Consider the following 27,039-nt stretch of genomic DNA (forward strand, 5'->3'; position numbering starts at 1 on the left):
ATGGATCTTGATTTATGGCAGGACTCCCATTTCAGCTCTATTCTGGGCATGTCTGAAAGCAGTGCAAGAAGTGAGATCTACAGGGGCTAGCAGGAAAGGCTCAAAGGAGAGGTCAGACATGCTACCAAGGTCAGAATGTTTTTGTGGGAAAGCTACCTCATCTAGCTGTGAGTATAGCTGCTGTTGTGAGAATAACCAGTGTGACTGTGTGATGCTACTTAATTATCTCTGGATAATTCAAAAGTGTCAATGTACAACCTGAGATTGCATAATCTATCTACTTTGCTTCATTCCAATGTCATCAGCATCAAAATGAATAATGCAACTGAATGATGCAATTCACTCTTTCCCTATCTTACAGTTAAACCATTATTTCTTCTCAAGTACTTGGTACATTTAGGCAAGTTTTATGTTTCAATAATAGTATTTACAGGGACTTCCCTGGTGGTCCACTGGATAAGACTCTGTGCTCCCAATGCAGGGGGCCCGGGTTCTATCCCTGGTCAGGGAACTGGATCCCACATGCATGCTTCAACTAAGAGTTCACATGCCACAGTTAAGGAGCCTGCATGCCACAACCAAGGAGCCAGTGACCCGCAACTAAGGAAGCCCACGAGCCACAACTAAGGAGCCCTGGAGCTGCAACTGAGGAGCTCGTGAGCCTCAACTAAGGAGCCTGCCTGCCGCAACTAAGACCCAGTTCAACTAAATAAATAAATAATAAAATAAATAAATAAATATAAAGAAAGTATGCCTTACCATCCTGGCTATACAAACAGAATAACAATAATAATAATAGTCTTTACAACAAGAATATTAGTAATGCATCTCTAAGGAATCTCAAGCAATTTTATAACCATTACTGTTTTACCCATGTATTCTGATATATTTTAGAAAAATGAAGAGGATATGTTTTCAATGCCTTATGTCATTTCATCTTATTTAAAGCATTGATATTATCTATAAGTACTTGATTCTATAATTTATAAAAACTGAATAAGACATGACCGTAAAATACTTTTGGAGAGTTCTCTGAAAAGTCTGATATTAGTGAGCCTGCACTTTTACGGCTTCCATCCTCTTTTAAAATAAAAATAGAGGTCCCCAACTAAATCATGTTATGTTCCTGAGAGTCTCAAATATTGAAGGAAAACATATTTGCCATAAGATCTCTCTCTTCGGGACTTCCCTGGTGGTCCAGTGGATAAGACTCCATGCTGCCAAGCAGGGGGCCCGGGGTTCGAACCCTGGTCAGGGAACTAGATCCCGCATGCATGCCGCAACTAAGAGGTCCACATACCACAATTAAAGATCCCACATGCGCAACTAAGACCCGACGCAGCCTAAATAACTATTTTTTTTTACCAAAAGATCTCTCTCTTCTGTTTCACTTAGGATGAAAGATTTTGATGAACTCATGAGATAGTTGAAAGAATCTAACACTTAGAGATATTCAAAGATTGAAATGCAATCAGCTTAGTGGGGATATTTCTACTTATCTGAAGAGCTGGATTATTTGTCTCAACTCAGAAAATAAAGGATCAGCTTCTAATATACAGGGGTTTCATAGGATGCAAGAAGAGAACTCTTGCCTACAGAATTAGCAAAGTAAAAACTGTTTGTTTTACAAATTTAAAGATTGGCTCATGTATAAAGAATCCTGCCCACGCTGTACAAGATTACACTTGTGATGACTTAGGAGATTTCAAGAAGCAGAATGCTGATTCTGAGGTTGTAGGGCCTTTTGGGATGTATTAGTTTGCTAGGGCCACCATAACAAAATACCATGGACGGGGTGGCTTAAACAACAGCTTATTTTCTCACAATTCTGGAGGCTAGAAGCCTGAGATCAAGTTGTCGACACATTTGCTTCCTTCTGAGGCCACTCTCCCTGGCTTGTACATGTCCACCTTCTTGCCGTGTCCACACGTGGTCATCCCTTGGTCTGTGTTGTCTCTGTCCTAATATAAGAATACCAGTCATACTAGATTAGGGCCTATCCACATGGTCTCATTTTACCTTAATTACCTCTTTAAAGGCCCTATCTCCAAACAGTCACATTCTGAGGTGCTGGGGGTTAGAATTTCAATAAATGAATTTGAGGGGGCACAATTCAGCCAATGACATCGGGAAATATGCTATCCTGGATGTGTCAGAATCTAGATCCAGGAAATGTGGAAGCAGTTCACAGTATTTCCCAATGTATGATCTTGATTATTCACATGATAATGCTAGAAGACCCAGGAGATGCCTCAGCATACAACAATATTTGCATACATGGTCACACATTCAGAATAGAAGAGGAGTCAGTTACTGCTTTATCTTTTAATTTTTCATAAAGATCAGTAAACAGTTACAATATTTTCTTCCCAGAACCTTTGTCAAAATTGTTTACATCATCTCACTTAATATCCGTGTCCAAAACATCTGTTTGGTTAGAACATCTCAACCATGTGTTTATCAACAAATTTATAAGTTTTATCCAAGAAGTCGGTGTCTATTTGATGTATTTGTCAGAATAGGCTAACTGCTGTAACAAACAACCCTCACATCTCAGCACATTAAAGTTTATTTCTCCTTCATACAAAGTCTAGTCGGTATTCCTGATTGTGCAGCTCTCCTAGGCAATTTTTCTCCAAGTGGTTACTCAGAGAACTGGGCACTTTCCATCTTATAGCACTACCATCTTAAATAGGTGGGTTCCAAGGTTTCCATGGGAGGGTAATAGAACATGCAGAAGGCACTCCAGATATTTACTTCCTTGACCTGAATGTGAAAGCACATCACTTCTGTTCACGTTGGCTAGAACCAGTCATATGCTCCTACTTAGATTCAGAGAGACTGGAAAATATAGTCTTTGGCTGGACAGCTGCTTCCCAGTAACAACTCTCCACTATGAACACAGAATCTGAACATTTAGTTGTCAGCTAGCCCCCACTGCTATGAACAGCAACTGCAATGTAGGTTTCTTAAAATTCAGTTGCATTGCAAATGTGGTGGCTAAAAGCCAGACTACCCAGCTAGAATCCTGGCTCTGCTGCTTATTGGCTGTGTGACTTTGGAAATACTGCTCACCTCTAACCACCTCAGCTTTCTCATCTGTAAAATGGGGATTTTATTCAGAGGTTTGACCTGACTAACTGTAAAGCACTTGGAATAATGCCTGGCCCATAGCACTCTATAAATGTTACCTATTATTATTATTTATATGTCTGTCCCCACCACACTCCTTGTGAGATAGGCTCAGAAAGTTTCAGGAACCCATAGCCCTAAATGCAGCAGAGGTGACCCAGGTGGCCAACAGAGGTGGCCCTGACTGAATGAATGGACCAATATTCTCTCTTGCAAAGGCTGAGTGTTTAACACACAGTAAGTCAGCAGTTTATTACCGGAGTGGAATTCAAAAAATGAAAAGAACAAAACCAAACACCCAGAGAAAAGGCAATGATCAGAAGCCATGAGACAATAAAAGCCAAGAGTTGTCAGACACCATGAATGGGAAAAGCTAGGAAAGACAATGGAGAGAATGGAGTAGCGGGAATAGCGTGGCTGCAGAGAGTAGCTGAGTCACCAGAATGGTGTAGGACTGCAACAGGGACCCGTGGCCTCATGAGAACACAATGGCATGAACTGCTAATATCCCAAACGACCTTCCAGTTTCATTCCAGTGGGAGGAGGGTCTGACTGTAAGACAGACGTTTGTCTTCCTTATTTTACAGCCCCATCACTTAAGATTTCCTAGCATGTCATTTTGGCTTGGGATTTGAAAAAGCCTGTCAGTATAGCCACTGTGATTAATTTGAAACTTAGAAGTGATCTTGGTACTCTTTTCTGATAATACAAGTATTAGTGACTGTGAATCTCAGTTCACAGATACAGATGTACAAAAAGTGTTCTACAGCAAGGTGCTTCCTGATTCTGAGCCCCACCACCCCCTTCCACTGGTGTGTGGAAACTTAACCTTGTTCATTCTTAGAGCTTGACCCCAGCTTACCCAGGATTGTTCACAGTTCTGGTGTCTAATGCAGTGCCAAGGCATCCAGCAGATTGGTCATCTCTTCACAGCCCTTGACCGCGCTCTGTCCACATCATCCCTTCAGGTCTAGGAGCTCTGAGCTGCTTCTGCTCCAAGTTTGCAGCACGGATATTTTTACCAAGGCTGAGAATTCCATGCTTGGGGACTCATGTGCCCTGCAGTTGTTCCTTTCTAGGGTCTGTCTTGCTCCCTCCCTAGCAATACTACCTGAAAGTATGATCCAGATTCCCATGTCCAAAACCCAAGTCCTCTGGCCCTTATTGAGCCTAAAGAATCTGTTTTCCTTTTCTTTTCTTTTCTATTTTTTAAATATTTATTTATTTATTTGGCTGTGCCAGGTCTTAGTTGCAGCACGTGGGATCTTCGTTGTGGCATGCAGGATCTTTTAGTTGTGGCATGCAGGCTCTTACTTGCATCATGTGGGATCTAGTTCCCTGACCAGGGATGGAACCCGGGCCCCCTGCATTGGGAGCACAGAGTCTTAACCACTGGACCACCAGGGAGGTCCCAAGAATCATTTTTCTTAACAGAGAGAAGTTCTTTTACTTCAACTTTCTCCAAGCCATTTTGTCCCTACCTGCACTTTCTCTCTTCTACAGAGACTTAGCCTTTTGAAATAAAAGCCAGAAAGTTTTCCAGGCGACTTCCATTTCCATCCTTACTACACACACTTCATCTTGATGAAGAAAGCACAGACCTGGCCACCTACTTATTTGAGAGGACAGGGGAGGGGGAAAAAAGAGGTAAAAGTTAAATATCTCAAAATATTTTGTGTTCTTCCTTTATTTCTTTTTGCCATAGATACCTGGAAGCTCAGGTTCAAATTGTATGGTTAGTACATGTAACAATTATAGACCCTTGAAATGAGGATATTTACTAATTTATTTTTCTTATATTCTGATTTCTGGTTGTTCATTCTCATTTTATTATTTGGTATACCTTGTAAACAAATACATTTACCTACCTATTTAAATCCCCATATTGATTTTTTTTAAACTAATAAAATTCATTGCAGCAGTGTGGAGTGTAGCTATAGTCTAGCAGGTTACAGTAATAGAGACATACTCAAGCTACCAGAACTCAAGAAGAGAGAATATGGCCTGGGAAGAATATGGCAAGGTCCATCCTGATGTCCAGCAGTTCTAGTGACTCAGTAAGCTTCCAATGGCTTCCATTGTCTGCTCGAGCATAACAGAGACTCAGTTACTCTCTGTGTCTGATTGTCCTGCTCTAGATGCCACCAATTAACTGACCGTCTTTTTTCTCTCAACATAATGGCATTTATTTATTTTAGCTTCTCCTTATTGTTGACTTCTCCTACTTAAAGACTTCTACTAGTTACCTTTTCTCAATCTTGGTCTTTCAGTTTTTGCCTTTGCTACCGTTTGAACACCTCCCAAAGAAAGATGATGTTTATCAGACTAAGTAACTGCAATTATTCCCAATTGAGTTTTCGTGATACATCGACTCATAATTTTTTTTTTCTCACTAGGTTACTAATTTATTATAAAAGGATATTAAAAGATACTAATCAACAGCCAGATGAAGAAATACGTAGGGCAAGATCGCAAACAAAGGAGCGTCTGTCCTTGCGGAGCTTGGGGCCCAGCATGGTGGCCTGAGGAACCCATGTGGAAACCAGTTTCCCCAGGTGGAAACTCCGAAAAAGGGTCTCAACTCATAGGTTATTATTGACTAAATGGGTTATTGACTTTTCTTGGCTCTGGTAACTGCCCTTGTTCATGTCAGTTGTGGCTAAGGTATCGGGGTACTTTCATACAAGGAGAGAATTCTATGCAGAAATAAACTCTGGAAGAGGACTATAGAGAAGAACCTCTTAGAAGGGGCTGTGGGCAGACAGCTATCCTAAAACTTAGCTTGTTCAGTATTACCATTAATTAAAAGGTAGGGTAAATAAGGCAAATATTGCTCTCAGAATATGAAAATATATCCTTTCCCTTTGGGGATAAAACCCCACCCTGACACATGCAGACATGGTTTGGCTCCATGATCTCTATGAGGCAATGACCAGAGTCCAAATTAGTATATTTCCCATAGTCTGGGTTATTTAGTCTTAAATAAGACCTTATACAATTGGTAGCTTGTGACTACAAAATGGGATTACACTTTCTATTTGTCTCTAAATTTTTATAATACAAGTTCCCAGGTGGCCCCTTTAAAATATCCCCGATAGGGCTTTCCTGGTGGCGCAGTGATTGAGAGTGCGGCTGCCGATGCAGGGTACGCCGGTTCGTGCCCTGGTCCAGGAAGATCCCACATGCCGCGGAGCGGCTAGGCCCGTGAGCCATGGCCGCTGAGCCTGCGTGTCCGGAGCCAGTTGCTCCGCAACAGGAGAGGCCACAACAGTGAGAGGCCCGCGTACCGCAAAAAAAAAAAAAAAAAAGAAAAAAATATCTCCGATAGTTCTGATGATAATTTGTGACCTCTAGATTATTTGATATACCCATTTGCCCAGCTCCCACTAGCTTATAGATGCAAATAAGGTCATGTTAAGCGGAATAACCAACTAGTGAACAACTGATGTCATCCCCTGCATAGTGCAGCACTCCAGTCCCCTTCGCTTTCTTGAAGTGTTTTAGGCATCTTCAGTGGGTGTCTCACATATGCGCACAAACACACCCTGATTCAGCAGCCACCCACTGGGTATCACATTCGCTCGCTGGAACCTGGAGCTCTTCCACCAGCAACGAGTTTCTGCTGGCATGGTAATTTCTGCGGGGTTCCACTGATGTTCAGGGAGGCTTCTGGATCACATGATGGCCACTGCTGGCACGAAGTTCCCTGCAGACATTGCTCTGGTTCCACAGGGCCTCTCAGCTTCTGCTCTACTCCAGCAGGCATGGCAATTCTTGCTGGTCTCAGACACTGCTCTGCCTGGCAGTGTCTCTGACCAAGCACCACCCAAAGGCACTAAAGGAAAATGCTTCTCCCTGTCACTTCTCACAGGGGGAATCCAAACCAGCAGTGTCGGTATCTTACAGTCTTCAGTAAAACAGCACTTTCAATTTTTACTTAGAGCCCTCTTTCTCCCTAGGTCCCAGCCACCCACTCAGGGGACTTGTAAATGAGAATGTGCTTAATGACAGCCACCAGGCTGCCAAGATCACTATTCTTTTACTAAGGCTCTCTTACAAACTCAAGTCCATTGTTTCTGACTTGGTCTTTCTTCAAGGTGATTTCTCCCAAGAGGCAATTTTGTCCTCATCTAAATGATTCCTGGTGGGCCCACCTTACCAGTTTGCCAGACATTCCTGCTCTTACCTGAAACTTAACCTCATTTCAACTTGGGACTCCCTGCTATGCTTCAGTACTATTTGGTGTATTTTTCTTCCCCAGTTCTATCTGCCAGATTAAAATGAGATCTTCAGGTAATGTGCATAAATACTTATGCTCTTTCCACCACTAAAAGAAAACCAAGGCATCCCTATAGACATTAGCAAGTGCTAACACAGTGACAGAAAATACGGTAAAGATGAGAAAAACAAACCCAGTTCATGTCATAGCCAACTACTTAGTCTAATATATGTAATTAATTATAGACTTGCCAGCTTTCAGCAATTTTGCAGAAATTATTACACAAATAATGAATCATTGAAATCCAGAATCTCAGAATAATTAAGAAAGCTGTCAGTAATTCATGGGACTGAAAAACAAAGAAAATAAAGACCGAATCTGTCATGATAGCCTATTTTAGCTTTGCTTACAGCAAATTTTTTATCTAAATTAAACAGAATTAAATAAAGAAAATAAAATGAAGTTTTGAGCTAATTTTGTTGAAAAATGCCAAAAGCATTCATAACAGATTCAAGAACAATTTACCATGAACTCAAAAGTTAATTGCAAATCTGATTATAAATCACTAATATAATGGGTTGAACTATTTTATTTCATACCGATTTTAAACATTCTTCGATTTCTGTAGTACTTGTTGGTTATTTATTTGGTTGGTTTTTAATGTCTGTACCATTCCCAGAAGAGCATTTTTTTTCATAGTATGCACTCCAAATAGTATGATAAATGAAGGAGCAAATGACTGATTGGCATGTATAAGAGAAGGAATATTTCCCTTAAGTATTTTGGCTTGCCTTCTTGCAGCAGCATGTCAGAGTGACTAGGACCCACACCAGAGCCAGACAGTCTGGGTTTACATTCTGACTCTGCATCTGTCAGCAGTGTGAACCTGTACAGTGCACTTAACATCTCTGTGCCTCAGTTTCCTCATTTGAAAATGGGAATAATAATAGTGCCTGTCTCATAGGGTGTGGTGAGGATTAGATGCAATTTCATGTATAAAGTCCTTAGAACATTGCCTGACACATGATAAAGCATAAGTGATTTCCATTATTATTCCTTTAACACATATGAATACTCCATTTTAAGTAAAAAAGAAAAAGAAACTTTAAAGAATTTTGAACTTTCAAAACTATCTGTAATTAATTTATTTTAGGTAAGGTGAAGACTAAACCTTAAGAACTCCGCAGGATAGAAAATGTCATGCTTGCTGAAGAGAAACAGATACTCAGGAGACGTGACCATGAAGTAAGAGAATTCTGAGGTTTGGGGAAAATCCTAGTGGCAAGAGGTAGTACTGATGGGCAAGGCAGAAGCAGAGGGGAGAGGTCCCAAATCACAGAGACTCAAGAAAACCAAAATAAATATTACCAGTAGACACACCACAGGTCTGGTCACCATATGAACATGATCTTAAAAGATTTCAACTCAGTCTTTGAGAAATTTCTTCCCTATGAAATGATTTATTCCATTTCGTAAATGAACAGTGTAAAGAGATACCTATGGTCACATCCCTGAAGCCCATCTCTGATTTGTTCCACAGATGGGGTTCTCAGTTACATGCAAGTTAAGACTCAAACTAATAGAGTCCCACCTCCAGCACACCTTGTGTGTATGTCTTTCTGCTCCTACTTTAGCATCATGCCTGAAGGTGCAGGTGCCTGCTCGGCTGGCAAGTACCCGCATAGTTGCTGTCACTCTGTAGAGCTTCCCCCACTTTAATGCTGTTGTCATTTGACATTTATCACTATATTTGCATTGCTGTGTTTCTTGTAGTAAAATTCAGAGGAAAATAAAACCTGGGTTTTATATTTCTTAAAAAAAGAAGATAGCATTATTCTTTTTTGCAGCAAAAAGTATTTTATTTTACCCTGGCTGTTTCATGCATTTTTGCAAGCTGCCCTCCCTGGTAGGTATGAGTTTGTGGGCTATGTTCAGAAGCTTTGCTTATGTCGAACCTTATAGAAAGTCATACCAGCTATTAACTTGGTAAAGATTCCAAAAAGAATGGAAATACCCAGGACTGGCTTCAGATATATGCCTGTAGTATTTTATTGTTAAGAATGGCATTGGTTATTTGTTTCAGATAAGTAATTGCTATGATAAGAAGGGAGTAGACTGCAATTTTAGTTTGAATCTAAGGTGAGTACTGAAATTTTATTTTTTTTAATTCAGTATTTTTTAAACAAATTTTTAGTATTTATCTAGATGAGTCTGCAAACGTTCTCCTTTAACTGTTTATTTCTTTTTATATATATATATTTCCTTTTTTTTTTTTTTGGCTAGGTCGGGTCTTAGTTGCGGCGCACGGGATCTTTGTTGAGGCATGCGGGATCTTTTCGTTATGGCGCATGGTCTGCTTGTGTTTCTCTCTAGTTGTGGCGCTCGGGCTCTAGGGTGTGTAGGCTCTGTAGTTTGCAGCATGCAGGCTCTCTTGTTGAGGCGCACGAGCTCAGTAATTATGGCACGCCAGCTTAGTTGCCCCATGGCATGTGGGATCTTAGTTCCCCCACCAGGGATCTAACCCGCGTCCCCTGCATTGGAAGATGGATTCTTTACCACTGGACCACCAGGGAAGTCCTTTTTAACTGTTTATTGTCATCAGTTTTGTATACAACATACATACATATGATAGGCTTTTAATAAATGCATTATTTTGCATTGCTGGAATAAATCTTACTTTGCCATGATTCATATTGACACAGTTGGTATATTTTTCTAATATTTTATTTGAAATATTTTTTCTCTTTTTTTTTAAATTGAGATATAACTGACAAGTAACATTGTGTTAGTTTCAGGTGTACAATATAATGATTCAATATTTGTATATATTGCAAAATGATCACCACAATAAGTCTAGTTAACATCCCTCACCATACATAGTTACAAAATGTGTTTTCTTATGATGAGAACTTTTAAGATCTACTCTCTTAGCAACTTTCAACTATGCAATACAGTATTATTAACTATGATCTCGGGTAGCCTCAGCCTGCAGCGGCTTGAAGCAGGATTTCTGTTCCCTGCCAGAGACTGAGGTTGGGCAGCGGCAGTGAGAGCCCTGAATCCTAGCCACCAGACTACCAGGGGCCAGTGGCCAGTGACAACACCTTGGCCCATCAGCTGTGTAGAAATGAATTTCCACATAGAGACGGAAAGTAGAGAACCGAGTGAAGTGTTTATTAGGAGGAAAAATAGTACAGTATGTGTGGATAGTCACAGAGGTGGGCTCAGAGAGAGAGTCGCGTCCTCTTGGTAGTTTGAATCACTTTTATGGGGCATGTCTTCCGGGTTTCCTTTGGCCAATCATCTTGCTTTGCCTGTTTCTGAGTCCGTATCTTGTATATTTCAGGGTCCTCCCCTTTGTGCCTGCGCATCTCTTAGCCAAGATGGAGTCTAGCAAAGAGGCCTATGGGTAGTTGACATCACTTACTATGGGGTGGCGCCCCCTCCCTTTTTGATCTCCAAGGAGCCTTTCTGCGCATGTGTAGTTGGGAAGGGCTCCTTGATTTCGAGAATGAGGAATATGTGGTCTTTTATCTTATCTGGGTAGGGCCCAGCCTCCTCCATCATACTGCTTTTATGGAGTTTCTGCTATTATGGAGTTTCTGCTATTATGGAGTTTCTATCCACAGGGAAGAAACTGTTCAGCTTGGGGCCCATCTATCTCCTGCCTCAACTGTAGTCACCATGCTATGTACTACATCCCCATGTTTTATTTTATAACTGAAACTTTGTACCTTTGACCCCTCTCACCCATTTCAGCACTTCCCACCCCACTTTTTCCTCTGTTTTTAAGTGATTATTTCTGTAGATTTAATTTTTAATTTTTGTTCTTTGTCTCTATTTTATGTCAGAATCAGGTTAGCCTCATAAAATGAACTGATAAATTTCCATTTTTTATATTTGTTCCAAAATATCTAAATATGATATGTAGTATCAGTTCTCTGAAATCTGATATAATTTATCAGTTAAACCATTTGGGCCTTTTGTTTTGGGGAGAGTTAACAGTTTTACATCTTCTCAATTTCTTCTGTTGTTACTATTGTATTTAGCCATGACTCCTCTGGGCTAAATTCTTTAATTTTTCTTTTCTTATTTATTTTTTTTTTTTGCAATAAGTTGTATATAACATATTCATGTAATTTTTAAAAATCTCTTCCAGATTTTTGGTTACATTCCCTTTCTTGTTTCTAACAGTATATTTATTTTTCTCTCTTTCGTTATAATTTAGTGTGATCAGGCTGAGAGTGCCTGAGGTACTCATCTAACAAGAGGAATGGTCTTGTCAATAAATCCTCTCCGCTGGCCATGATTCTTCCTCTCTTGGACAGTGCTTGGATGGGTACTGTCTAAATTTGTTTCCCTGACTCTTCTCATTCAGCATTTTGATAACAGACCAGACCCCTGCTGTCTGACACAGTCACACATTCTTCCTTTAGATATGTTAATGCTTTCTATCTTTACAGTCCAGTTTGGTTGGTCTAGAACCACTCTATTTAAGGTGACTTTACCTATTATTGGGTTTTGCTTTTAACATGAAAATAACATTTATTTTCTGAATTTAAAAACAATACAAGCTCGTTATAAAACATTTAAATATTCCAGATATTCCAGAATAGCATAAAGAATGTAAAATTGACCAGAGAACCACTAGCCAGTTAAAACCACTGTTAACGTTTTGGTAAACATCCTTCCAGATCACCCTCAATTAAAATGAAAAAAGTATCACATCATACATGACTTTTTATATCCTACTTTTTTACTCAACAATATGCTGTAGACATTTTTCCATGTAAGTAACTACAAATGTATGTCATCATTTTAACAGGTATGTATTATTGCACAGTATGTATGTTCCACATTTATTTGTGTTTAATTTTACATTTGAAGTATCAGAGGAAAATCTTATTTCCCTTATTTTTAAATTCTTGAAAGTTATCCCACCAGAATGTCCCCAGAACAAATACCCACTTTTATTTAAGTTTACCATGTGCCAGGCTCTCTGCTAAGACTATATGCATTGACTTAATTTAATCTTCTTACAAGGGCAGGGAGCCTGGAGTGAAAATCAAAATCATCAACCGTCTTCCAGGTGACAAGGTACCATAGATTTTCCACAAAAAGGTAATTTTTTCCCCACTTGTTTTCAAAGTGCTCTTGAAGACACCATTGACCTTTTAGGATGAAACTTCACTTCAACTGACATTTATTGGGCTGTTACCAACATTGATTTGAGATCTAGTTTCTTCACCTATAAAATAAGATAGTTGGATTAGTTGTTTCCAGGACTTTTTTTCCAGCTCTGAAATATTTGATTCTGGGTAGAGGACAGTGTGACAGGTGGGTTTGTGCGTTTTCAGGGGGAAAGGGTAAGACAAAATGATTGTAAAATATTCCTTACCATCAAAGTGTTTATATCAGAGAGGACAAATATATAGACACCTCTTGAAGTATAAAAGTTAAATCTTTTAAATGGAACTTTATGAGCACACATAGGAGAACAAATTGACTAAAGAAGGCAAGGAAGGCCTCATGGAAAAGGTGGAAATTAAGCTGGGCTTGAAGACTAGATAACAGCAAAATGTGCAGATCTACAGATGTGTGGAGATTTAATCTGTGATTTAAGAGGGAAGGTAGATGGGATGGAAGGTGTGTCAGATAACTTGCATTTGTTCCTTTGGGTTCCCTCTTCACTGTGCTCCACCTTGAGTCCTCCTGCTCTGTGCCTTGGGAAGTTTACTTGCATTGGTAGACTTGCTTTTCCTCTGGCTTCCGGCTGGGTTCAGCTAATCTGAAAATAAGAGGGTAGGGGAAGACTGAAGTAGGAATACCTGTTCCTGGCCCCTTCCTTGCCAAGTTTCCATGGCTCCCTCTACTGAAGGCACGGATCTTGTTTAGAGTTCAGCTCCATTCACTTCCCTCTCTAGATACCGGTAATGCTCCTTCCCCTTGCTCCTTCAGACCTAGAGGTCCCATCCCAAAGCTATCCTTCGGGTACTGCACCATGTTCTGGTGTCTCCCTAAACTTTGCCCATGTCTTGTAAATAATTCCCTTACTAAACTCTCCTTGAATTACCCAGTTTAATATGCTGTCCATTTTTTTAATTGAAGTATAGTTGCTGTACAATATAAGTTACAGGTGTACAATATAGTAATTTACAATTTTTAAAGGCTATACTCCATTTATAGTTATCATAAAATATTGTCTATATTCCTCGTGTTGTACAGTATATCCTTGTAGCTTATTTTATACCTCTATATCTGTGAATCTGCTTCTTTCTTGTTATGTTCACTAGTTTGTTGTATTTTTAAAATTCCACATATACCTAATATCATACAGTATCTGTCTTTCTGACTTATTTCACTTAGCATTATGCCCTCCAAGTCCATCCATGTTGCTTCAAATGGCAAAATTTCATTCGTTTTGTGGCTGAGTAGTATTCCATTGTACATGTATATCATATCTTCTATATCTACTCATCTGTTAATAGACACTTAAGTTGCTTCCATTTCTCAGCAACTGTAAATAATGCTGCTATGAACATTGGGGTGCATGTATATTTTCAAATTAGTGTTTCTATATTTTCGGAAATATACCCAGGAGTGGAATTACTGGGTCATATGTTAGTTCTATTTTTAGTTTTTTGAAAAACCTCCATACTGTTTTCCACAGTGGATACACCAATTTACATTCCCACCAACAGTGTACAAGAGTCCCCTTTTCTCCACATCCTTGGCAACATTTGTTATTTGTGGGGTGTTTTTTTGTTTTGTTTTGTTTTGTTTTTTGATGATAGCCATTCTGACCAGTGTGAGGTGATATCTCATTGTGGTTTTGATTTGCATTTCCCTAACGATTAGTGATGTTGAGTATGTTTTCATGTGCCTGTTGGCCATTTTTCATGTCCTCTTTGGAAAAATATCTGTTCAGTTCTTCTGCCCATTATATAATCAGGTTGTTTGTTTTTTTGATGTTGAGTTGTATGAGCTGTTTATATACGTTGGATATTAATCACTTATCAGTCATATCATTTTCAAATATTTTCTCCCATTCAGTAGGTTGTCTTTTCATTTTGTTGATGGTTTCCTTTGCTCCACACAAACTTTTAAGTGTTAGATTGCATTTATTTTTGCTTTAGGAGATGGATCCACAAAAATATTGCTGCAATTTATGTCAAGGAGTGTTCTGCCTATGTTTTGCTCTAGGAGTTTTATAGTATCCAGTCTTACAATTAGGTCTTTAATCCATTTTAAGTTTATTTTTTGTATATGGTATTAGAGAAATGTTCTAATTTCATTCTTTTCCATTAGCTGTCCAGTTTTCCCAGCACCACTTATTAAAGAGAGTATCTTTTCTCCATTGTATATTCTTGTCTCCTTTGTCATAGATTAATTGAGCATAAGGGTGTGGGTTTATTTCTGGGCTCTCTATCTAGTTTCACTGACCTATATTTCTGTTTTTGTGCCTGTACCATACTGTTTACTATAGCTTTGTACTACAGTCTGAAGTCAGGGAACGTGATTCCTCCAGCTCTGTTCTTCTTTCTCAAGATTGTATTGGCTATCTGGAGTCTTCTGTATTTCCATACAAATTTTAAAATTATTTTTTCTAGTTCTGTGAAAAATGCTATTGGTATTTTGATAAGGATTGCATTGAACCTGTAGATCGCCTTGGGTAGTATGGTCATTTTAACAATATTGATTCTTCCAACCCAAGAACATGGTATATCTTTCCTGGGTTGTCTTCAGTTTCTTTCACCAGTATCTTATAGTTTTCCAAGTACACATCTTTTGCCTACTTAGGTAGGTTTATTCCTAGATATTTTATTCTTTTTGATGCAGTGGTGCATGGCACTGTTTCCTTAATTTGTCTTTCTGACAGTTCGTTTTTAGTGTATAGAAATGCAATAGACTTCTGTATATTAATTTTGTATCCTGCAACTTTACCAAATTCACTGATGAGCTCTACTAGTTTTCTGGTGGTGCCTTTAGGATTTTCTGTTTCTAGTATTGTGTCATCTGCAAACAGTAACAGTTATACTTCCTTTCCAAATTAGATTCCTTTTATTTCTTTTTCTTCTGTGATTACTATGTCTGGGATTTTCAAAACTATGTTGAGTAAAAGTGTACGCCACACATTCATAAAAGAAAAAGTGTATGCCATCCATTTTTTGCTATTACCTTGATACTGTATCTATGATTAAGGAATCATTAAATGTCTTCACATTTTAATAATTGTGAAATCATGATATATCTTATCCATGATGTATAAGGTCCACCATGCCCCTTGGACTCATACCTAAAAGCTGTTATTACATCAATGATGTATCATAATCAATGGTATCTTAGAATGGAAGAACTGTAGTACATAGTGAAAGATATTCTCAGGAAAGGCTAAAAAGACCCACTTCAGATTCTTGTGGAAATAAGAAAATTTGGGTTTTATTTTGTAGGCAACTGAGAGTAATTCTTGGGCTTCTAAATAGAGTGCCATAATTAGGCTTGTGATATAACAATAATCTTTCAACAGTGTGGAGGGTAGACTGAATATAGAGGTCTGAATACAGGAAGATCAGTTGGGCCGTTATTACAATAATTTAGGGGAGAAAAGTGATGATGGTCCAAAGTAAGGCAATTAGAGTAGAAACAAAGAAAATGGAACTGATGTAACAGCCTGATAAGGCTGTTATAGTTGTAAGAAAAAGCAGTTAAATCAGAATAGCACAAGTATTTAAGACTTTCAGAAAATCTAAATAGATAGGTACAGACCCACGGATCCTCCTTTTCCTAAGTGCTAAAACAATATTCTCATTTGTGTAGAAACCAGGGAAAGGTTCATACCAAGAACTTTGAAAGCCAGAAATTGATAACAATTAAAGTTGGGTTATGGGTAAATAAGATTTGTTATTATTCTTACTACTTTTGTGTATGTTTGGAATTTTCCACATTAAAAAATTAAAATGCAAAACAATTAAAGTACAGTCATCCCTCAGTATGCACAAGGGTTGTTTCCAGGACCCCACACAGATACCAAAATCCAGAGATGCTCAAGTCCTTCATATAAAAGGCATAGAATTTGCATATTCTGTATCTATGCACATCCTCTTGTATACTTTAAATCATCTCTAGATTACTTATGTCTAATACAATGTAAATGTGATGTAAATAGTTTCAGGCATGCAGCAAATCCAAGTTTTGACTTCTGGAACTTTCTGGAATTTTTTCCCCAATATTTTCAATCAGTGGTTGGTTGAATCTGCACATGCAGAACCCATGAATATGAAAGGCTGACTATAATGCTTTTTTTTTAATATGAAAAATGTCTTTCAAATACAGAAGGATTTGCACCAAATGGAATAAAAATTAGAGAGAGGCATAAAAATTAGTGGTTAAGAACACAATCTCTGAAAAGGGATTCCTGCACTGTTGATAGAAATGTAAATTGGTACAGCAACTATGGAAAATTGTTTGAGGTTCTTCAAAAAATTAAAAATAGAGCTACCATAAGTTCCAACAATTCCATTTCTGGGTACTTTTCCTAAGAAAACAAAAACACTAATTCAAAAATATGTGTGCATTGGGCTTCCCTGGTGGCGCAGTGGTTGAGAGTCCGCCTGCCGATGCAGGGGACACGGGTTCGTGCCCCGGTCTGGGAAGATCCCACATGCCGCGGAGCGGCTGGGCCCGTGAGCCATGGCCGCTGAGCCTGCGCATCCGGAGCCTGTGCTCCGCAACGGGAGAGGCCACAACAGTGAGAGGCCCGCGTAATGCAAAAAAAAAAAAAAAAAAATATGTGTGCACCCCTGTATTCATAGCAATATTGTTTACAGTAGCCAAGATAGGAAAGCAACCTAAATATCCATCAACAGATGAATGGATAGAAAGGACGTGATATACATAACTACAACGGAATATTACTCAGTCGTAAAAATAATGAAATCTTGGGACTTCCCTGGTGGTCCAGTGGCTAAGACTCTGCACTCCCAACACAGGGGGCCCAGGTTCGATCCCTGATCAAGGAACTACATCTCACATGCTGCAACTAAGAGCCCACATACTGTAACTAAAGATCCCTCATGCGGCAACAAAGATCCCACATGCCACAACTAAGACCCGGCGCAGCCAAATAAATAAATATTTTTTAAAAATGAAATATTGCCATTTGCAGCAACATGGACAGACCTAGACAGTATTATGCTAAGTGAAACAGAAAAAGACAGATACTGTATGATTTCACTTATATGTGGAATCTAAAAAATAAAACAAATGAACCAACATAAAACAGAAACAGAGTTATAGATACAGAGAAAAAACAGGTGGTTGCCAAAGGGGAGAGGGTGGGGGAATGAGTGAAATAGGTGAGAGAGAGTAAGAGGTACAAACTTTCAATTACAAAATAAATGAGTCATGGGGATAATATATACAGCATGGGGAATATAGTCAGTAATATTGTAATAACTTTGTATGGTGACAGATGGTAACTAGACTTGTGGTGGTGATCATTTTGTGTTGTATAGAAATATTGAACCACTATGTTGTACACCTGGAACTAACGTAGTGTTTTAAGTCAGTTGTACTTCAACAAAAACAAAAAGAAACAAACAAACAAAAAACACAATCTCTGAACAAGACTGAGTTCACTTATGAATCAGAAGTCTAAGATCCACAAAGTCTTCAAGCTGCCCATGACTCAGTTCTCTTCCTCTTTCTCCTAAATCACAGAAGTATAATAATTACAACAGCGAACACTTACAGAGCCTTGACTATGCACCAGAAACCATTTTTTAAAATTAATTTTTATTGGAGTATAGTTGCTTTATGATGTTGTGTTAGTTTCTACTGTACAGAAAAATGAATCAGCTCTACATAAACATATATCCCCTCTTTTTTGGACTTCCTTCCCATTTAGGTCACCACAGTGCATTAAACCACTTGGTTTTAAGTTTATTGGTTAAAATCACAATCCCATTGTGCTTCTCTATAATTATACCTAAGTCATCTTTATTGATTTTGGTAATTTCTACTCAGTATTGTGGGGATAGGCTTTGTTTTGGCATTTCCCTCTGACTTATTAAAAAGCCTAGAAACTTACTGAGTCCAAGGAGGCCTGTTCTTTATTTTTTATTGAAGTATAGTTGATTTACAATGTTATGTTAGTGTCAGGTGTACATCACAGTGATTCAGATTTTTACATATATATATGTATATTCATATATATTCTTTTTCAGATTCTTTTCCCTTATAAGTTATTACAAAACATTGAGTACAGTTCCCTGTGCTATACCATAGGTCCTTGTTGGTTATATGTTTTACACACTTGTTTTTGGCTGCACCATGAAGCATGCAGAACTTCCCTGACCAGGGATTGAATCCGTTCCCTATGCAGTGGAAGCTCGGAGTCTTAACCACTGGACCACCAGGGAGGTGCTGTTTATCTATTTTATATATAGTAGTGTGTATATGTTCATCCCAAACTACTAATTTATCCCTTCCCCACCCCCCTACCCTCCCAACCCCACCTCCGTCCCAAGGAGGCCTGTTCTAATTCCAAACTGCTTAGCTGCTGAAGAAGAATTAAAGAATTGGCCTAGTTCACTAACAGCTGTAGTTCAGGGGTATGATTTTGTCTACTAACCTAACAATGATACTCTTGCTGGTCCAAATTGGGGCCAAGTACCCTCAGTGTAGGCCCCAAAGTTATAACATTTTAACTTATATTTGGGAACACACATTCCAAGACAAGTAGGAGGTGAGGTCGTGGGGGGAAAGCTTCCTGGTGATCCACATGCTATGCCATATAGGGCTTGGTCCCTATCCCCAGATGTCCCCTTTCTTCATGGCTAATTCTTGGTGCCTTTGGTGTCCTTCACTACCAGGGCATCAGTTGGGACTGGCTCAATCTATTAAATAGATTTTAATAAATTGGAATATCAAAAGAGAAGAGGTCAAGGTCTTGGTTCCTTTCTACCCAGGAGGCTCCTTGTTTTCTATGAAAATTTTCATATGAAGAGGCATTAGGAAGGGCAGGCTTTGTCAAGCCACAAAATAAAGGGTAAGGAGTGCCTGTGTTCTTACATTTACATAATTAAGAGCAGCCATTCCAGTGGCTCTTCTCAGAAAAAAGACATGCTCTAAAGGGAAATTCTGTCTCCACGTAGAGTAGCAGCTGGCCAATTTTTAAATTTGTTTTTAAAAAATGTCAAGTTCTACCTAACGAGGCAACACATTATTCTTCCTCATTCCATTCTCACTGGGGAAGCGTACACATCACGTTGTATCGTTCCTGGCCTTTAGCTCCTTGAACCACCTGAATTAACCCCCTACCCCATTTTGTTACTACATTTTAAATTATTGGTTACAGATCTATCTCAACTACCTAGGTCTTAGAAATATTTGAATTAGGCCTAAGGAACTTTCTCTTGCCTCATATTCCTCTAATTATTTATTTTTCTTTCTTACCTATCTAGACTCCAAAGCAGTTTGTGACCTCCTATTAGTATTTTATCAATTTCATCAGCTTGGATTTTATTTCTCTTGCAGTCATTCTTCTCCCAGAGAGTAAGCAGCTATTCTTTCTTCATTTCAAATCTACAGAATCAGTTTCTGTTACATTCTATAGAATCAGGTTTTATTTTTTTAATTAATTAATTTTTGGCTGCATTGTGTCTTCATTGCTGCATGCAGAATTTCTCTGTTTGCAGCGAGCAGGCGCTACTCTTCGTTACAGTGCGCGGGCTTCTCATTGCGGTGGCTTCTCTTTCTTGCGGAGCATGGACTCTAGGCGCGCAGGCGTTAGTAGTTGTGGCACGCGGGCTCAGTAGTTGTGGCTCGTGGGCTCTAGATCACAGGCTCAGTAGTTGTGGTGCACAGGCTTAGTTGCTCTGTGGCATGTGGGATCTTCCTGGACCAGAGATCAAACCCGTGTCCCCTGCATAGGCAGGCAGATTCTTAAACACTGTTTCACCAAGGAAGTCCTGGTTTGTTTTGTTTTGTTTTTTGTGGTACACGGGCCTGTCACTGTTGTGGCCTCTCCCGTTGCAGAGCACAGGCTCCGTGGCCATGGCTCACAGGCCTAGCCGCTCCGCACCATGTGGGATCTTCCCGGACTGGGACACGAACCCATGTTCCCTGCATTGGCAGGCGGGCTCTCAACAACTGCGCCACCAGGGAAGCCCCCTGGTTTATTTTTTTATCACACACAATACCTCTGTTACTTTCCAAGTATGTAACGTTCCCCTATTTCTGTTGCTTAAAAGACTTTAAAGGTATCTCGGGTCTCCTATCTTTGTTATTTCTTCACAAACTTTGGTACACTACACATGTAGGCATATAAAACATTTCAAACACTGTAGACATGTAGAAAGTGAAAGTGTCCCGCATTATCCCTTCCCCCTTCACATTACTCAGAGATAACCATTCTTAATATATTGATATGTGTCCCTCTGAATATTTCCAAATCATCATTCTTTCAAAATACGCTTTAGTTTTTACCCTATTTTTAGAGATTATGCATTTTATAACATCTAGGTTGGTCAATCTGGGTAATTATTCATCTTTGTATGATATTAAGCTCTTTTCTTGGTTTTTCTTCTATACTAAACACTCCCTTCTTGGTAGCACATCACTCCTTCCTCTTTGCTGTAACCTGCTCTTCCCTCTCCTCCAATTCTCTGGCTCACGTGAGTCATTACATTGTTACAAATGCTACCCCTTCCCCCAGGCAGAGTTGACTAGTCGAAGAGTGAATTTATAACACAAATTAGGCCAATCATAACACCCCACCATTGCTGAACTTTGTTGATTTGTCCAGGTGTGGGCACCTGACTTAGAACTCATCCTTCCCTGGGATTACATAAACATAGGATCATGGGAGTCATTACCATTACGGTGGCAAAGCCTGTAATATGTCAGTGAGGGTTAGAGTTTTTGAAAGTCATGTTTCCTAGACTCTTCAGAAAGCAAGTGTTGACAGAAAATTAATCAGTTCATCTAAGAAAAAGAATGGAAAATTTCATCCAAGCCAATTTGAGGGTTGTAACCGGGGAAGAGCATATCAGAAAGCTCTGAGAACTGTTCCACCCACTAGAAGCCAAAATACAGCTATACAAGGTTTTTGAGGCGAAAAAAGCTGTACATTAGATGATGTATGATTGACAGTTTACACAATCTGGATCTGCAAGTACAAAGTGATGGTCATCGTGACCCCTTACAAGATCAAGAAGAAATTTCACTTGCATTTTCTCTATTCTATTTCCAATAGAGAAAATGCAAGAAACATTAAACAAGGACCTAGAAGAACTAAAGAGGAAACAAGCAATGATGAACAACACAATGAATGAAAATAAAAATACTCTAGAAGGGATCAATAGCAGAATAACTGAGGCAGAAGAACGGATAAGTGACCTGGAAGATAAAATAGTGGAAATAACTACTGCAGAGCAGAATAAAGAAAAAACAATGAAAAGAACTGAGGACAGTCTCAGAGACCTCTGGGACAATATTACACGCAACAACATTCGAATTATAGGGGTCCCAGAAGAAGAAGAGAAAAAGGAAAGGACTGAGAAAATATTTCAAGGGATTATAGTTGAAAACTTCCCTAATATGGAAAATGAAATAGTTAATCAAGTCCAGGAAGCACAGAGAGTCCCATACAGGATAAATAAAAAGGAGAAACACGCCAAGACACATATTAATCAAACTATCAAAAATTAAATACAAAGAAAACATATTAAAAGCAGCAAGGGAAAGACAACAAATAACACACAAGGGAATCCCCATAAGGTTAACAGCTGCTCTTTCAGCAGAAACTCTGCAAGCCAGAAGGGACTGGCAGGACATATTTCAAGTGATGAAGGAGAAGAACCTACAACCAAGATTACTCTACCCAGCAATGATCTCATTCAGATTTGATGGAGAAATTAAAACCTTTACAGACAAGCAAAAGCTGAGAGAGTTCAGCACCACCAAACCAGCTTTACAACAAATGCTAAAGGAACTTCTCTAGGCAAGAAACACAAAAGAAGGAAAAGACCTACAATAACAAACCAAAACAATTAAGAAAATGGGAATAGGAACATACATATCGATACTTACCTTAAATGTAAATGGATTACATGCTCCAACCAAAAGACATAGACTGGCTGAATGAATACAAAAACAAGACCCATATATATGCTGTCTACAAGAGACCCACCTCAGACCTAGGGACACATACAAACTTAAAGTGATGGAATAGAAAGAGATATTCCATGCAAATGGAAATCAAAAGAAAGTTGCAGTAGCAATTCTCATATCAGACAACATAGACTTTAAAATAAAGAAAATTACAAGAGACAAAGAAGGACACTACATAATGATCAAGGGATCAATCCAAGAAGAAGATATAACAATTGTAAATATCTATGCACACAACATAGGAGCACCTCAATACATAAGGCAAATACTAACAGCCATAAAAGGGGAAATCAACAGTAACACAATCATATTAGGAGACATTAACACCCCACTTTCACCAATGGACAGATCATCCAAAATGAAAATAAATAAGGAAACACAAGCTTTAAATGATACATTAAACAAGATGGACTTAATTGATATTTATAGGACATTGCATCCAAAAACAACAGAATACACATTTTTCTCAAGTGCTCATGGAACAGTCTCCAGGATAGATCATATCTTGGGTCACAAATCTAACCTTGGTAAATTTAAGAAAATTGAAATCGGAGTGGAGGCTGAAAGGAGGAGTCCACCCAAGCAGTGGTGTAGAGGTGACTGGATGCCTGGATTCCTCAGTTTCCTCCTTCTTCCATTCCTGGGCTGGAAGAAATAGCTGAACATGTGGAATCCCAATGCCGGGCAGCAAGGGCCATATCCACACCCCCCTAACGTCGGGTACCCTGGAGGTTGCAATCCTGCCCATCCACTACCTGCCACCCCTACCTTTCCTCCAGGCCCCTTTCCCACTCCCCCAGGAGCACCCCAGGGGAATCCAGCCTTTCCCCCTGGTGGGCCCTGTCACCCTGTGCTACCGGGGTATCCAGGATGCCAACCCTCAGGTCCCTACCCCCCTCCATACCCACCACCTGCCCCTGGCATGTGTCCTGTGAATCCATTGGCTCCTGGCATGGTAGGACCAGGAATGGTGATTGACAAGAAGATGCAAAAGAAAATCAGAAAAGCTCATAAAAAGAAGCAGAAACACCACAAACATGGCAAGCATTCCTCCTCCTCCTCCTCTTCCAGCAGTGACTCTGACTGAACACAGGGCCTGGACCCTTCCCTCAAGTCTCTCCAGTTCTGCTCTCCCATCAAGCTTCAGATGCCATCTTGTACTGGGGGAAATTAGCCCTTGTGTCCCTCCCCCCGCCACCCCTGCAATCTAAGCCTCACTCTGCTGTTCAACCCTAACTGGCTAGGGAAAATGGGAAAAGAATTGCCATGGGTTAGCAAAGGCCATCTTCCCACTGCTTGGATAGAACTTTTAGCTGGTGAATTTTGCAGGAGAACTATTTTTTGAAAATGGTGAGATTTGAGCTAAATGCTGCAGACAAGTCTAAGATCTGTAAAATGTGATTTCTTTACTTTCTTTTGTAATACTCATGATTGGGGAGATGCTGTGGAAATTTAATTATGGAAAGGAAAAAGCAACCTGTATCTTTCTTGTAATTGTGGCATGCTTGGATGATTTAGTGGCAAATAAACATTTCCCAGCAGGAAAAAAAAAAAAAAAAAAGAAAATTGAAATCGTATCAAGTATCTTTTCCGACCACAACACTATAAGACTAGATATCAATTACAGGAAAAAAATCTGTAAAAAATACAAAAACGTGGAGGCTAAACAATACACCACTTAATTGCGAAGTGATCACTGAAGAAATCAAAGAGGAAATCAAAAAATACCTAGAAACAAATGACAATGGAGAAACAACGACCCAAAACCTATGGGATGCAGCAAAAGCAGTTCTAAGAGGGAAGTTTATAGCAATACAATCCTACCTTAAGAAACAGGAAACATCTCAAATAAACAACCTAACCTTGCACCTAAAGCAATCAGAGAAAGAAGAACAAAAAAACCCCAAAGTTAACAGAAGGAAAGAAATCATAAAGATTAGATCAGAAATAAATAAAAAAGTAATGAAGGAAACTATAGCAAAGATCAATAAAACTAAAAGCTGGTTCTTTGAGAAGATAAACAAAATAGATAAACCACTAGCCAGACTTATCAAGAAAAAAAGGGAGAAGACTCAAATCAATAGAATTAGAAATGAAAAAGGAGAGGTAACAACTGACACTGCAGAAATAAAAGAGATCATGAGAGATTACTACAAGCAACTCTATGCCAATAAAATGGACAATCTGGAAGAAATGGACAAATTCTTAGAAATGCACAACCTGCCAAGACTGAATCAGGAAGAAATAGAAAATATGAACAGAGCAATCACAAGCACTGAAATTGAAACTGTGATTAAAAATCTTCCAACAAAGAAAAGCCCAGGACCAGATGGCTTCACAGGTGAATTCTATCAAACATTTAGAGAAGAGCTAACACCTTTCCTTCTCAAACTCTTCCAAAATATAGCAGAGGGAGGAACACTCCCAAACTCCTTCTACGAGGCCACCATCACCTTGATACCAAAACCAGACAAGGATGTCACAAAGAAAGAAAACTACAGGCCAATATCACTGATGAACATAGATGCAAAAATCCTCAACAAAATACTAGCAAACAGAATCCAACAGCACATTTAAAGGATCATACACCATGATCAAGTGGGGTTTATTCCAGGAATGCAAGGATTCTTCAACATATGCAAATCTATCAATGTGATAAACCATATTAACAAATTGAAGGAGAAAAACCATATGATCATCTCAATAGATGCAGAGAAAGCTTTTGACAAAATTCAACACCCATTTATGATAAAAACCCTGCAGAAAGTAGGCATAGAGGGAACTTTCCTCAACATAATAAAGGTCATATATGACAAGCTCACAGCAAACATCATCCTCAATGGTGAAAAACTGAAAGCATTTCCACTAAGATCAGGAACAAGACAAGGTTGCCCACTCTCACCACTCTTATTCAACATAGTTTTGGAAGTTTTAGCCACAGCAATCAGAGAAGAAAAGGAAATGAAAGGAATCCAAATCAGAGAAGAAGAAGTAAAGCTGTCACTGTTTGCAGATGACATGATCCTATACATAGAGAATCCTAAAGATGCTACCAGAAAACTACTAGAGCTAATCAATGAATTTGGTAAAGTGGCAGGATACAAAATTAATGCATAGAAATCTCTGGCATTCCTATATACTAATGATGAAAAAGCTGAAAGTGAAATCAAGAAAACACTCCCATTTACCATTGCAACAAAAAGAATAAAATATCTAGGAATAAACCTACCTAAGGAGACAAAAGACCTGTATGCAGAAAATTATAAGACACTGATGAAAGAAATTAAAGATGATACAAATAGATGGAGAGATATACCATGTTCTTGGATTGGAAGAATCAACATTGTGAAAATGACTCTACTACCCAAAGCAATCTATAGATTCAATGCAATCCCTATCAAACTACCACTGGCATTTTTCACAGAACTAGAACAAAAATTTTTGCAATTTGTATGGAAACACAAAAGACCCCGAATAGCCAAAGCAATCTTGAGAACGAAAAAAGGAACTGGAGGAATCAGGCTCCCTGACTTCAGACTATACTACAAAGCTACAGTTATCAAGACGGTATGGTACTGGCACAAAAACAGAAAGATAGATCAATGGAACAGGATAGAAAGCCCAGAGATAAACCCATGCACATATGGACACCTTATCTTTGATAAAGGTGGCAGGAATGTACAGTGGAGAAATGACAGCCTCTTCAATAAGTGGTGCTGGGAAAACTGGACAGGTACATGTAAAAGTATGAGATTAGATCACTCCCTAACACCATACACAAAAATAAGCTCAAAATGGATTAAAGACCTAAATGTAAGGCCAGAAACTATCAAACTCTTAGAGGAAAACATAGGCAGAACACTCTATGACATAAATCACAGCAAGATCCTTTCTGACCCACCTCCTAGAGTAATGGAAATAAAAACAAAAATAAACAAATGGGACCTAATGAAACTTCAAAGCTTTTGCACAGCAAAGGAAACCATAAACAAGACCAAAAGACAACCCTCAGAATGGGAGAAAATATTTGCAAATGAAGCAACTGACAAAGGATTAATCTCCAAAATTTACAAGCAGCTCACGCAGCTCAATAACAAAAAAACAAACAACCCAATCCAAAAATGGGCAGAAGACGTAAATAGACATTTCTCCAAAGAAGATATACAGACTGCCAACAAACACATCAAAGAATGCTCAACATCATTAATCATTAGAGAAATGCAAATCAAAAGTACAATGAGATATCATCTCACACCAGTCAGAATGGCCATCATCAAAAAATCTAGAAACAATAAATGCTGGAGAGTGTGTGGAGAAAAGGGAACACTCTTGCACTGCTGGTGGGAATGTGAATTGGTTCAGCCACTATGGAGAACAGTATGGAGGTTCCTTAAAAAACTACAAATAGAACTACCATATGACCCAGCAATCCCACTACTGGGCATATACCCTGAGAAAACCAAAATTCAAAAAGAGTCATGTACCAAAATGTTCATTGCAGCTCTATTTACAAT

The 27,039-nt window shown here is 39.0% G+C and overlaps 2 protein-coding genes across 2 annotated transcripts in view; both read left to right on the forward strand.

The window, feature by feature from the left end:
- Positions 1–27,039, forward strand: part of EIF4E (eukaryotic translation initiation factor 4E) — a 110,407-nt gene that overhangs the window by 18,892 nt on the left and 64,476 nt on the right. The gene's annotated exons all lie outside the window — the stretch shown is intronic.
- Positions 23,076–24,063, forward strand: LOC307185692 (proline-rich protein 13-like). The gene has a single exon (XM_079920091.1). The coding sequence runs from the start codon at positions 23,190–23,192 to the stop codon at positions 23,610–23,612; it is 423 nt and encodes a 140-aa protein (XP_079776217.1). The 5' UTR covers positions 23,076–23,189; the 3' UTR covers positions 23,613–24,063.

This window comes from Stenella coeruleoalba (genome assembly GCF_951394435.1).
Source record: "Stenella coeruleoalba genome assembly, chromosome: 4".
Classification (NCBI taxonomy): domain Eukaryota; kingdom Metazoa; phylum Chordata; class Mammalia; order Artiodactyla; family Delphinidae; genus Stenella; species Stenella coeruleoalba.

Excerpts from the sequence above, each read along its gene's own strand:
- LOC307185692 (XM_079920091.1), top strand. The coding sequence starts at position 23,190 with ATGTGGAATCCCAATGCCGGGCAGCAAGGGCCATATCCACACCCCCCT.